Source organism: Carlito syrichta, unplaced genomic scaffold, assembly GCF_000164805.1.
Source record: "Carlito syrichta isolate Samal-C Ts95f unplaced genomic scaffold, Tarsius_syrichta-2.0.1 Scaffold307326, whole genome shotgun sequence".
In the NCBI taxonomy this organism is placed as follows: domain Eukaryota; kingdom Metazoa; phylum Chordata; class Mammalia; order Primates; family Tarsiidae; genus Carlito; species Carlito syrichta.
This window is the reverse complement of record NW_007251422.1, coordinates 57235-70994: the sequence shown is the minus strand read 5'-3', so window position 1 is coordinate 70994 and position 13760 is coordinate 57235. Positions and strand designations below refer to the sequence as shown.

The 13760-nt window shown below is 56.3% G+C and overlaps 2 protein-coding genes across 2 annotated transcripts in view; one reads left to right on the top strand and one right to left on the bottom strand.

Annotated features, from left to right (window-relative positions):
• The first annotated feature begins 3679 nt into the window (after nucleotides 1-3679).
• Nucleotides 3680-9300, top strand: PCYOX1L (prenylcysteine oxidase 1 like). The gene is made up of 5 exons (XM_008064390.2): nucleotides 3680-3900; nucleotides 5059-5233; nucleotides 6979-7190; nucleotides 7921-8061; nucleotides 8427-9300. The coding sequence occupies exons 1-5, from the start codon at nucleotides 3876-3878 to the stop codon at nucleotides 9083-9085; spliced, it is 1212 nt and encodes a 403-aa protein (XP_008062581.1). The 5' UTR covers nucleotides 3680-3875; the 3' UTR covers nucleotides 9086-9300.
• Nucleotides 9301-13666: 4366 nt separating this feature from the next.
• The window catches only part of IL17B (interleukin 17B), a 3686-nt gene continuing 3592 nt past the window's right edge, over nucleotides 13667-13760 (bottom strand). The window contains 1 exon segment of the mRNA XM_021715718.1: nucleotides 13667-13760. This exon segment is cut by the window's right edge and continues 22 nt beyond it. Coding sequence (XP_021571393.1) covers nucleotides 13667-13760 — 94 coding nt within the window.

Below are 13760 nucleotides of genomic sequence, written 5' to 3'. Positions count from 1 at the left end.
TAGCAGTCGTCATTTTATTTGTTTATTGTCTGTGTGGTTTTCCCAGTACTTTTATTCCGAACATTCTCAAACATACAGCAAGGTTGGGAGACTTCTACATGGTCAGTTCTCCCTCCACCTGCATCCTTCTGCCAGTGGCTGCTGTACTTGCTTTACTGCTTGCCTGACACACACCCTTCCCGCCGTCTGTGATGCAGCCTACGTTTTGATGCATTTCAAAGTCAATCACAGGCATCAGGAGGACACTTTGCTAAATACTGCATTATGCTAAATACGCCACCGTGTGTGTCACTGACTCGAGATCTATGTCTCTTTTACGGTTGATTTTATGCATCCTAATGATTGTTGTTTTAACTCTACTTGACAAGTCTCTCGCACATAAAATTCCCACAGACAGAGATGCCAGTCTTCCAGAGGGAGGGAGGACAGAGGCCCTGCTCTTAGCCCACCTCCTGCCCCTCATGGCAGGAGTGCGGTGAGATGTCGCATGGAAGCACCACAGACTGACAGAGGCAGAGCAGTGCTAAGCCTCCTTGTTCCAAGACCACAGCCCAGGCCAGGCGGGGTTAGGACAGACTGAAGCATGCCAGAAACCAGTTTGGGACTGAGGGTTTAGGCTTTTCTAAAAAAGAGAATCCTGAAGGCCAGAGTGGCCAGAGAAGTCCTCAAGGGGAAGGTGGGTTCTGAGCCAGACTTTGAAGGATGAGGAAGAGTTAGACAAACGGTATCCACAAGTGCTTTTTCTTGGGGACAGACAGTGGGGCAGGATATCTCTCACCATCGGGTAAGGGACAGGACCTCCTTCCAGTGGAACTGCCTCCTCCCAGCTGGACCTCCTCCCTTCACCCAGAAGTCCTCCAGGGCAGAACACAGGGCAGCACCTAGCTGCCCATCAGCCTTCCTGGTGTTCTTCAGCCCTCTGATGGGAGCTTCTGCATCCTTGGGACTTCACAGCAGGAACAGGGAGCTTCCTGCTAGGACGGCCTCATCATAAGCCCTGCAGTGTGGTGTCAGGGCCCCTCAGGCCCACCCACAGAGTTCTGAAGGCACACCGCCCTACATATATCATTCTCCGCAGAGCGTGTATTTCCTCTCCAGCAAAGCCAATTGTCCTCTGGCACCCCAGGTCAAATGTCACTTCCCCTGGGAAGCCTGTGTCTCCAGGGAGTCTATTGATCCTGCTCAGAACTCCCTGGACCCTCGTTATGGTACCACATTATAGGTGGCCACAGTGCCTTGTGCGCGAGTCCGCCCACTCCATGCTGGGCTCCTGAGGAGGGCCCAGTTTGGCTCCAGTGTGCCCTACCCTCGAAAGAGAGTGGATGTCCGTGTGTGTCAAGTGAGGTGGTTCATAGTAGAGCAGTGTCTGCTGCTTCTCAACAGCTCTTGGGAAGTTTCTTGGCCTCATATCCCTTTCTCTTGAAAAATGAGTAATTTGAGACTCTGCAAATGGAAGGAAGCACGGTGGTTTGAAAAAAAAAAGGTGAGGGCATTCTCAGAAGTGACTTCGTAAACACTGTGACAGAGGAAGTGGTTTATTCTTTCAAAATACAGTAACCACTTTGTGCACCCTGTGGCCTGCCAGGGTTGGGGACAGAGTGGCCCATGCTCTCCCTGACCTTAAGCAGACCCTCTGAATGCATCGTTCCAGGGGTGAGCAGAGCACATGGTGGGAGCATGCAGGGGGCCCCCTGACTCAGGGCAGGCGACCAAGCCACAGGTGACACAGGGTTGCTGAGGCCAGTGAGGCGCAGGGTGACAGCACACTGACCAGGGGGGCAGCTCAGGCAGAGGCCCAGGCACAAGAGGACACAAGCCTGTGCCCACATTGAACAAGGTCTAGACGGACAGGAAGGCGGAATGTTGGGAGGCAGGATGGGGCGGTAGTGTCTGAGGACTGCCTGTCATTCCTTGGTAGGAGCTGGTGGTCTCCAGGTCCAAGTGGGTATAGTAAGGACAGAGTACACCAGATTTCTCTCATGTTCTTTTTGGATAGGGTGACTGGAGTGTCTGAGGAACCCATGTCCTGGATACATAGGCAAAAGTTGTGGTGGGTGGAGTCCTGTTAAGCCACTTGGTAGCTAGTTTACTGAGCTTCCGCAGGGCTGTGTGATGCTTAGTGTCTGTCCGGTGAGATGTTCTCATCTGGGATTTGGGTGAGAATGCAGCAGTCTGGAAACTGGGTCTGCATATGATAGGAAGGCAAGAAGTAAAGGCAGTGGGTGCTAAGGCCCCAAAAAAGACCTCAGCATACTAGTGAGAGTCCAGACTGGAATAAACCCCTGTAAAGTAGTGAGTAGCCTGTCACAGGGTACATTCCAGCCTTGCAGACGAATGATTCAGTTTCTGGTAGCAGGTTGGACTAGACCAGGGATTGGCACGTGTTTTCTGTAAAGGGCTAAGAGCACGTATTTGAGGCTTCTCGGCCACGCAGTCTCTGTTGATGGGCTCTACTCTGCAGGTCAAAGACAGGGTTGCTGCAATCCAAGAAAACTTCTGTTTCCACAAACAGGTATCTCACTGGACTTGGCCTCAGGCTGCAGTTTATGAACGCTAGATTAAGGAGTGGTTTTGAAACACTGACCTACCCAGCCAAGCTGGTCAGTAACTGTTATTTCCAATCTGCAGTGAAATGGGAAAATTAGGGAGAATGTAATGAGTTTTGTATAGAGCGGAATTGGTTCTCTTAAGTGGTCATCCTAAATTTAGAGATTATTTCCTGCTTTTTTTTTTGCTGCTGAAGAATCTTTTTTAATCAAATGAGGGTTGTTGTGGGTGGCAGTTTTCAGTTTGCTTACTAGTAGCTCACCTGCTGTCTCGTCTGCACACTGGGGATGCTAGGAGCCTGGGAGCCCCAGGATGGTAGTGTGAGCACATTGTGTTACTGGGCGCCTGGAAACTCCAGGATGGGTGGTGTGAGTGCATTGGGTTGCTGGGAGCCCCAGCACGGGTGCACAATGTGTGCACATTAGGTTGCTAAGAGCCTGAGAACCTCAGGACGGTGGTGTGAGCACATTGGTTTGCTAAGAGCCTGGGAGCCCCAGGACGGTGGTGTGAGCACATTGGGTTGCTAGAAGCCTGGGAACTCCAGGATGGGTAGTGTGAGCACATTGGGTTGCTGGGAGCCAGGGAGCCCCAGCACGGGTGCACAGTGTATACACATTGGGTTGCTAAGAGCCTGGGAGCTCCAGGATGGTGGTGTGAACACATTGGATTGCTGGGAGCCTGGGGACTCCGGGACAGGTGGTGTGAGCACATTGGGTTGCGGGGAGCCTGGGAGCCCCAGGATGGTGGTGTGAGCACATTGGGTTGCTGGGAGCCAGGGAACCCCAGCATGGGTGCACAGTGTGTGCACATTGGGTAGCTAAGAACCTGAGAGCCTCAGGATGGTGGTGTGATCACATTGGTTGGCTGAGCCTGGGAGCCCCAGGATGGTGGTGTGAGCACATTGGGTTGCTGGGAACCTGGGAACTCCAGGATGGGTGGTGTGAGCACATTGGGTTGCTGGGAGTGCCAGTATAGGTGGTTGAAGACATTGGGATGCGGAAGCCTGGGAGGCCCAGGACAGGTGCTGTGAAGACACTGGGATGCTGGGAGCCCCAGAGCAAATACAGTGGGAGCCCCAGGACGAATGCTGTGGGAGCCCACCTCTCACGCTCCGCTGTCTCTCCCTCCTCCCGGGCCTGCTAACAGCAGTGGTCGGGGCTGGCATCGGGGGCGCTGCCGTGGCCCACTTCCTCCAGCAGCACTTTGGACCCCAGGTGCACATCGACGTGTACGAGAAGGGGACCGTGGGTGGTCGCCTAGCCACCATCTCGGTCAACAAGCAGCACTACGAGAGCGGGGCCGCCTCCTTCCATGCCCTGAGCTTGCACATGCAGGACTTCGTCAAACTGTTGGGTGAGTGTGTGCTCCTGGGCTCTACGCCCCGGGGCTGGCGGCAGCACCAGGCCCTTCCCAGATTGCCCAGAGCACGGGCCAGAAGGTCATGGAGCCCAATCTCCTCATTTTACAGATGGAGCAGCTGAGACCAGAGAGGGGAAGAAACTTGCCTGAGGTCACACAGTGAGTTAGTTGCAGAACCGGGATTAGAACTCAAGTTTGACTCCCAGGCCAGTTTCTTTCCCTTGCATTTGCTGCCTCTGACCAGCCGTGACCACAGCAGCCCCCTCGTGCTGGCATTTGCCACATGCCTGGCACCCTCGCAGGTGGTATGTGGGCATCACCTACCAGCTGCAGAATAGGTGTTAGGTCTCCTCCTAAGGAAGCTTAAGCTCAGAGAATGTGTAGGCCCTAGCAAAAACCATGCAGCTAGGCATGCCATTCAAGCCCAGTCGTGTCTGACCACACCACAGATGCAGACTGGCACAGACTTTTCACTTCTCAGAAGCAATTCCCCAGGCAGTCTTCTAGGTGTGCGAAGTGGCCCATACACAACTTACTCATCATGGCATTGTCTGTGGCAGTGCAATGTTGCAACTAGCCCTGTCTGGCTACCCGCCAGGACCTGGGTTAAGTAGATTATCATGCAAGCACACAGCAGGCCATTCAGCAGCCAGAACGCAGGTCTCCGTGCCCAGTTGGGGTACGCTCTCCAAGATTACAGTGTTGTCAAGGAGCAGAGCGGCATGTGCCCATGTGGGTGGGGGAGGGGTGGGTTATGGCAGCTGTGTCCATGTCAGAGGCCACTGCTGTGAGCTGTGGCGTGCGGGGTGGCTATAAGGAGATGTGCTCTTTCCACGGGATCTTGGCACCCAGGGCCACCCTCTCAGATCAAGCCCTGTGACTGCCAGCCGCCGGGCACTCTGTGATGGCATCTGAACTTCCCACCCTCCTTGCTGAGTGGATCCCTGTTGAAAAAAAGTCCAATGGTGCATTATTTCACGTGCGTTGTTCTATTGACAAGGAAGACCAAACGTTTTCCAGTGCATCCGCCACTGTTTGTAAACATGCGGCCCACCCAACACACCATCATGTTTGCTTCTTTAACGGAGCATGTGCGTGTGCATGGGAAGCCCAGAAGCTCGGAGGAAACCTGAGGATTACTTGTCTCCACAGGGCTGAGACACCGGCGCGAGGTGGCGGGCAGGAGCGCCATCTTTGGTGGGGAGCACTTTGTGCTAGAGGAAACCGACTGGTATCTGCTGAATCTCTTCCGCCTGTGGTGGCACTATGGCATCAGCTTCCTGCGGCTGCAGATGTGGGTGGAGGAGGTCATGGAGAAGTTCATGAGGTAGGGCTGGTGGGCGACGAGGCCGCGGGGGGAGGCGAGTGGGAAGGAATCCAGTGTGACTGCATGGTGGACAGGAGAATCCTGCTGACTTTGAGAGCCCAGCTCGGCTCAGTGCAGGCTCAGAGCACGCCCCTCGCTTGGGAGCCAGCCCTGTTGGTGCAGGGAGGCCTCAGGCTCATCATGCTAGTGTTGTCTCCTTCCCTCTGCCACACTGACGAAGCTCGGGTTGCATGCTCCCTCACCCTCAGGGGCTGAGCTGGGAGGTGAGCAGTGGGGAGTGAGTGACTGTAGGCATGGCCCCCCCAAGGCAGCTGCTCGCACTCAGGCCTGCAGCGGCAGCCACATGGACCGCCCACCTCATGGCCTAGGTCAGCCATGCGGAACGCCCTCCTCATGCCCTGGATCAGCCACGTGGAATGCCCACCTCATGGGCCAGGCCAGCCCTGTGGAATGCCCACCTCAAGCCCTAGGTCAGCCACATGGAATGCCCACCTCCCGGGCCAGGCTAGCCACACACAATGCCTACCTCATGGCCTAGGCCAGCCACATGGAATGACCACCTCGTGGCATAGGCCAGCCATATGGAATGCCCACCTCATGGACCGGATCTTCCATTTTTCAGAAAAAGCTAGATATCCAGAGTGATATGTGAATCTCCCAGTTTTTCAGTGGCTACACCAATGCATCTCGTGTGCCACGGGAAACATGTCCATGGACCAGGTGCAACCTGTGGGCCACTGGTTTAAACTTTCCTGGCCCCCAGTGTTTCCATCTAGAAAAAAATGTCTTTCTTCACCGCTTTCTCTCTCACCAGCCCCTTCCCCATCACCTTGGGTCCCAGCTCTGGAGGACAAGTGGTCTGTCCCTCACTGCCTATGCACTGTCACTCCACTTTGGCCTAGAACCTGTCCTGGGGGTGCTTATCGCTCCAACCCTCGGCTCCCACGTGGCCCATGCCCTCCTTCCTGGCTCCTGTAACCATGCTGCTTGGGGCACTGTTGTTCTGTATTCTTCAAGGGCTGCCAAAGACTGTGTCCTCACCTCTCTGTCTTCCTTCTGATATTTCTTCCTCGTTCCCTTTTCAAGCCCTCTAAGGTTGGCGTCTCCCTTCTGTGGGAGACGATGGAGACAGTGTCTCCTGCCAGCTCAGTTTCTCCTTCAGCTCCTGACCCCCGTTTCTGTCTGCTGTCTGGACACGTCCACCTGGTGTCCTGCTGATAGCCAAGCTCAGCATGTTTACAGAGCAGCCCCAGAACAGGCAGCATGTCAAAGACCAGCCATCCAAAGCCCTCAGTAGATGGTTCTGGTGCGTGCTAGTCCCCAAGATGGGATGAGCAGTAGAGGGACAGGGTGTGAGCCCGGCAGGGGTGGGAGGCCCGTTAGGTCAAGCCAAAGAAGAGGGCAGGCTGGGCCAGCAGAGGGCGACAGTCTTGGCATGAGGCTGCTGCTGTCGGGTCCAGTGTGGTCCCAGAAGCCAGAGAGGAGCCGGCCTTGCTGGAGAAGGGGTGTGTCTGCAGGGTGACTGTGGCCCCCTGCCTGGCAGTCGCAGCTGGGTGAAGAAGAGTGATGGACTGGGGCCTCAGGTGAGGCCCCCATGCCGTCCCTTTGGGTGGGACAGGTCCACCTTAGCAGGCCCAGGGACATCACCACCTTCCCTCCCACCCTGTGTGTCGAGGAGGTGATGGGTTCCAGGTGGCCCGCCAAAAGCCTCCTGCACAAGGCCCCCGGCTCTGCATGTCTCCCAGGATCTATAAGTACCAGGCCCACGGCTACGCCTTCTCGGGTGTGGAGGAGCTGCTGCACTCACTGGGTGAGGCTGCCTTCATCAACATGACCCGGCGCTCCGTGGCTGAGGCCCTGCTGCAGGTGGGCGTTACACAGCACTTCATCGACGATGTCGTCTCTGCCGTCCTGCGGGCCGGCCACGGCCAGTCGGCAGCCATGCCTGCCTTTGCCGGTGAGCGCCCAGCTCTGCTCCTGCCCCTGCGTCCAGAGTAGCCTCACCTCCATCCTGCTCATTGCCAATGCCCAGGCCCTCTGCTGCCCACTCCTATCCCAACACTGATCAGTCCTGGGTCACACTGGGCTCACAGCACGCTTCTGTTAAATAAATGAGTGAGGAGGGTCATGGTAGCCAGCACCTCCCGTGAGCCCAGAACACACCATCTGGCCCTGGACACAGTGGCTCCTTCCCAGCTTCAGGTCCTGGCTTGTGTCCCCTCAGTGTGGCTTCCCCGTGCTCTGGTTGGGTCCTTTGTAGTGTTCTTGGGTAGAGCTATAATGTGCATACCATATAGCTCACCCACAAAAAGCGTGCAGTTCAGTGGGTTTTAACGTATTCCAAGAGTTGTGCACCATCGCCACAATTTCAGGGCATTTTTATCACCCCAGAAAGAAGCCCCCATCCCTTCAGCTATCTCCCCACCCCTGGCCTTCCAGCCCTAACAGCCACAGACCTGCCCTCTGTTCTGAGATGTGCCCACTCTGGGCACCCAGCCTGTGGCCTGGGAGGCGCCCTTCCACTGAGCACGGTATTTCTCTCGCATCACACTGTAGACTTTGTTGTGTCTATTTGCATGTTTGTTGTCCCTGTGCCCATGGTGGGGCTTATGCTCTGGTGGGGAAGCTGTCGAATCGCCCCCCTGCACAGGGATCCTGAAACCCAACGGCCCTTCCTGTCTGCCCAGGGGCCATGTCACTGGCTGGGGCCCAGGGCAGCCTGTGGTCCGTGGAAGGAGGCAACAAGCTGGTCTGTTCGGGTTTGCTGAAGCTCACCAAGGCCAACGTGATCCATGCAGCAGTGACCTCTGTGACCCTGCATGGTTCGGGTGAGTGACAGGAGACGCGGCCACACCCACTCCTAGGAAGCAGGCTCTCCTGCCCCTCTGCACCCCAGCCCTAGTCTATGCTGTGGAATGCTAACAGCATCAGTGGAAGGGTGGCCTGAGAGGGCACTGTCCCGGTTCACATGTAAGCACTGGGAACTGAGACTGCCACTGTGTAGCCTTCCTCCTTGACCCGTGAGGACTGAGCAGTGGCTTGCCCAGGCTCCCCCAGCTTGTCGGTGGCAGAACCAGAGCCAGAGCTCAGTCCGGTGCTCGCCTGCAGCCTCACCCATGGCACCAGGGTCCTGTGCCCTTGGTGCCAGGCCCAGGCAAGCAGATGTCTACACCCATCTCCTCTCTCCTTCTAGAGGGAAAGGCCCTGTACCGGGTGGGCTATGAGAGTGAGGCAGGGAGTGGCTCTGACCTGTACGACATCGTGGTCATCGCCGCGCCCCTGGCCCTGGACAACAGCAGCCGCTTCACCTTCGAGGGCTTCAGCCCTCCCATCGCAGACGTGCAGGGTGCTTTCCAGACCACTGTCGTGTCCCTGGTCCACGGCTACCTCAACTCCTCCTACTTTGACTTCCCGGACCCCAAGCTCTTCCCCTTTGCCAGTGTGCTCACCACCGACTTCCCCACCTTCTTCCACACCCTGGACAATATCTGCCCTGTCAACGTGTCTGCCAGCTTCCGGCGGAAGCAGCCCCAGGAGGCAGCCGTGTGGCGAGTCCAGTCGCCCAGACCCCTGTTTCGGACACAGCTGAAGACGCTCTTCCGCTCCTACTACTCAGTGCAGACAGCCGAGTGGCAGGCTCACCCCCTATATGGCTCGCGGCCCAGCCCTCCACGGTTCGCTCTGCACGACCAGCTCTTCTACCTCAGTGCCCTAGAGTGGGCAGCCAGCTCTGTGGAGGTGACGGCCGTGGCAGCCAAGAACGTGGCCTTGCTGGCCTACAACCGCTGGTACCAGGACCTGGACAAGATTGACCAGAAGGATCTGATGCACAAGGTCAAGACTGAGCTGTGAGGCTCAGGGAGTCCAGAACACCGGCCTGAAGATGGGCTGCAGCCAAGTGGAGCGTGCCAGGCCTCCCTGACCCACGTGTCAGGTCAAGCATCTCCCTAGCACCAGCCATGGCCCTGTCGGCCTGTTGCCAGAGGACCCTCTGGGTGGCTGCTGCTGCTTTTAAGGGCGAGAATAGGAAGAGAGAAGGAAACCGAAGCCAGTGTATTTCTTTTATTTATTTTTTTAAAGAAGAAATTAAAGTACACCTTTGTGAGCTGTTCTACTTGGTTTCCTAACTAGGCCCAGATGACCATGGGGGGGAGGTAAGGCAGAGAGCTCCAAGCCTCGCTTTTGCTGCTTTTTACTACCTGATCCCAAAAGGAACGAGCAGCTGAGGCAACCTATGATAAAATGTTTACAACCAGATGGTGACACAATAGAAGGGAAGATGAGAAAGTCTAAGAAATTATAGTGGTTCCTGTTGGCTGTGGGCATACTAACTGGGAGACCCCGGTTCAGAACTTACTAAACACCTTCTCCAGACCTCTCAGGAACACTGTACATGGAAGGAGGTGATTCTGGTAGGACCCAAGGAAGGATGTTTGCCTTGACAGAGCCGTCAGTATAGCTCCAAGCTTCCTGGCAGCCAGTGGGAAAAGAGAAACATACCAGGCTACAGGAAGAGATAGGCTTTTCCTTGGCAGCTAGAGGAATTTGAGCATTCTCTTCCTTATGTAAGCGTTGAGGAGTCATATAATGGATTTGTCTTGCAAAGAACACAGGTCCCCAGGTGGGAGACAGTGGTCATGTCTCACCCCCAAATATTCATCCCAGAAGAAAGAGAATAGGTGTGGGGTGTTCTTCAGAGGTTAGCCTGGTGCTTTGGCGCTAGCTTGAGAGAAGAGGAGAATTATGCTTTGCTTTTGCTTTTTCTACAAATCTTTAAAGATTGGTAGTTCTAGAAAAGAAAGTAAAGGTCCTTTTCATTCCTTTTTGACTTGTCCCTTCTGGAAAGGGAGGGAACAGAGGAACTAAGTCCTAGGTGCCCAGGGACCAACCACCTCACTCAGATCTCTGGGGAAGGGGGGGGCGCTTGAGAAAGATGCAGAAACCCAAGGCCCACCCAGACTTGCTAAATCAGGCTCGAGGGGAGGCCTGGAGATCCAGCCAAGGGAGTTGGAATGGTGGCTGTCCTAACGAGAGTGGTGCCCAAGGCCACCCAGCCACTCCCTCTCTGCAGAGATGGAGACAGAAACCCAGAGAGAGGAAATGGCGTGCTCAGGGTCTTCTGGCAAGTTCATAGAACGGCTTCTCCTTACAATTGACTGAGTTCATCCTGGGCGAGATACCCTTCCAGTTGGTGGATGCCAAGCTGGCTCTGAGAGGCTTACAATGCTGAGTGGTGGCAATGGCGATGAGAGGGGTAGACCTTTAAAGCACACGCGGTGTGTACCTGGTTACTATGGAAACTATGAAGCTAACGCATCAGTAAGAAGACTTCTGACTGAGGTAGCAGAAAACCAAATTCAAACTGACCTGATCAGTGACAGGTATTAATTGATCACCACGACAGAAGTCCAGGCCTGGAGCCGGTGCTGCCTCCAGCTCCAGGGTCCCTCATGGTCACAGATGTCACAACAGCTCCCAGGCGGAGACAGTCTCCCGTAGCCATTGAGTCAAATCCTGGGCTCTGAGTTAGCTGGCTCCCCCTGAACCCATTCCTGTGGCCAAGGGGATGCCACATGAGGACTAGCTGGGGACTCGGATACCAGACCGATAACTGTGACGTGAGGGCTGATATCAAGCTGACTGGCTTAGAGCAGTCAGGGCCCATCCCTGAGCAGAGGTGATCTCATCCCATCTTCAGGGTCGGAGGGGAAGGGTATGGGAGAGCACAGCACAGAGAGCCACACACAGGGGGCTCGCGAGCCCAGGGAAATGAGTGTGCAAAGGCCTCTCTGAATGGTCTGTGTTTGAAAGGAAGATGACCACGGGCTGTCTTGTGTCACTGGCCACTGGTATTGGGCCCGAGGACCAAGGACAACACAGAATGTATCCCTGGTGACCACTCCTCCCTTGTGTCCCTAAGGAGGACGTGTGCCCCCAAGATGCACACCAGGACTGTCACATAGAATCCTCGTCCTCGGCAGGCTTGGTTCCATCCCAGTGCGGCTGAGGGGAGCTATCTTTCCTTCAGAAACCTGTACCTGGGAAGGCAGGCACATGACCTGGCGTTCCATGGCCAAGACCCTGCCAGCTGTAGTTCCCACACTGCCTGCTCCCATACCTAGCGCCAGGAGTCGGCCCTCACTGCCGCCCTTCCTTGCAGGAGGAGGAAGGACAGAGAGAAGCAGCAGGAAGCCTTTTCAGGCCTGGACAGAGGCCCCCAGGAGGAGAGTAAGCGTTTGTCAAGACAGAGAGGGCCCTGCCACCTGCCAGACAGAACAGAAAGGGTTACGCTCATCCTCTGCACCTGGGACAGTGTGACAGATGTGCCGCGCCCCCACAGGAGGGCCTTCCGAGAGCAGGTGATCCAAGTGGGATCTCAGCACTCCACGAGTGGGTGAGGTGGGTGAGCAAGGCCTGGGGTGAGGGATACCTTGCCCCCACCCACCTAGCAAGGAACCATGGAGGGCATAGGGCCACTTTAAGGGCTCCTCTGGAAACCTCTGCGTTCATTCCCTACACGGGGCACCTCTTCTACGTGGGCACCATGCCCGGTGCTAGACTCAGAGGTGAGGCCCCTCTCACACTGGAGAGCTAGTCACTGTGCGAGGGTGAAAAACACGAAACACATTTACTCTCAGGCCAAAGGAGGCTCGGGTGCCGTGTGGGCCCAGATCTCCCAAGGTCCTCAGACCCTCCCGCTGCCTCGAAGCAGGATCTGGGAGGCCCAGCCCAAGCTCACGAAGCTGGGCTTCTGAGTCACAGAATGGCAAAGCCAAGAAGGATCTCAGGGACCCTTCAGCCCCATAGGGTCATTCCCCAGACGTGGAGCCCGGAGCCCAGGGGGAGGAGGCGGCATCCTCTAAACTAAGGCACATGCTGAGCACCGTGTCTCACCTCTGGGAGAAGCAGGGCGGCCCTTCTCTATATACTCATCCCTCTGCCTGGGGCCTTGGGGTCTCCTGGAACTAGGAGCAGCCCGCCTGCAGCTCAGCTCTCCCCTCGCCCTCACCCCACAGGAAGGTCGTGGAGGCTGCAGGCCTGGAGAGCAGACTGTGGGACTCAGAGACAGCTCTGGGGGTGGAGAAGCCACTGCAGAAGCAGCAGGGCAGGCACGGGGAGCTTGTTTTCCACGTGCCTGGCTCCGGGCCGGGGCTTCCTGGGGTCATTTCGACAGTATCCACCGTAGAACAATACCAAAAAAGGTAAGTGACTTCCACGGCAGGCAGGCACATGCCTCCCTTTCATGAATTAGACCCCAAGATGTGCAGAGCCAAGACCGCTTGCAGCACTAAAGTTAGAGCCGCCAAGTAAGCCAAGCAGACTGCTGCGCCGGGCTGGTGGCCCTTTTTTTGAAATTAACTCCAAAGTGCTGGCTGGCTATTCTTACCTCAGAAAACAGCCTGCGCCCCTCAGCTGTCTTGGGGGAGGGAAGGTGTTTTTAGGCCCTAGAACAGCTGATTTGGGATTTGCTTCGGGGTTAGGAGGCCTGGGGTGGTGGGGGAAGTGAGGAGTCAGCGTCCTGGGCCAAGAGCCCACACGGGGTTCAGGACATATCAGTCCACGCTGCGTTTTTTTGATCAGCAGTGTCTAGGTATAAACCAGTGGTTCTCAAAGTGTGGTCCTCTGCCATCGGCACCTGGAAACCACTGTATTAGAAATGCAAAGAAAGCTGCATACAAATGCCAAGCATCAGCCTTCACCTGAATTAGAATGTGTAGGTGGGGATGCGGCAGTCTAAGGGACCCTTCAGGGGGTTCTGATGCTGAGTGAAGCTTTCCACCCGCTGGATTCTGGATTCGGCAAGCCAGCCAACCAGACCCTCTGTGGACAAGGCTGGAGGAAGGGGGACGACACGGGGGGGCTTCTCAGCTGTGTTCAAAGCCGGGAATGCTCAGCCCAGAAAAGGTGCATTCTCACATGAAAAGTTCAGGGCTCACCGGACCAGCTTAAAGCTCCGGCTGGAGGCCCCTCTGTGGGTCTAAGTCTGACCTGCAGAGACTCAGAGCTGAGACCCTGGTGGACCATCTGCTCAGCCAGAGCAGGTGGCCCCACTTTGGCCCAGACTGGGCTTCAGAGACCGGCGCCTGTCAAAGGAGGACTGACTGACTTGGGGAGGGTTGGCTCTTGTTGAGGCCTGGGATGCTTTAAACCAACCAAGCTTCGGGGGGAAACAGAGACTTACAAACCCGAATCCGAGGCAGCCTGTGACGCCCTAGAAGGTGGAAATGATGCAAATAGCCTGCCTGCCTCCGTGTGGAGATCTCGCAGTGAGGGGCGATACTCCTTCATGCTGACTGGGGTGCACCACCCAGGCCCTCCAGCCCCGATCCTGGCCGTGGCTTCGGAGCCGCAAGGAACACAGCCCAGTCCTGCTTTCTCAAGAGCATTTACTTCCCGTGTGCTGGTGGGTGAGGGGGAGACGGGGTCCCGGACTCAGAAGATGCAGGTGCAGCCCACGGCGATGGTCTCCATGGCGGCGCGCTGGCGGCAGGGCCCCGTGCGCGGTGGTGGCGGGCAGAGGCGGCGG

What these genes read in the sequence shown, in the direction of transcription:
- PCYOX1L (XM_008064390.2), top strand. Translation starts at nt 3,876, where the DNA reads ATGCAGGACTTCGTCAAACTGTTGG. An exon ending in AGCCATGCCTGCCTTTGCCG is followed by an intron (nt 7,191 to 7,920) that starts GTGAGCGCCCAG and finishes CTGTCTGCCCAG; the next exon opens with GGGCCATGTCACTGGCTGGG. An exon ending in TGTGACCCTGCATGGTTCGG is followed by an intron (nt 8,062 to 8,426) that starts GTGAGTGACAGG and finishes CTCTCCTTCTAG; the next exon opens with AGGGAAAGGCCCTGTACCGG.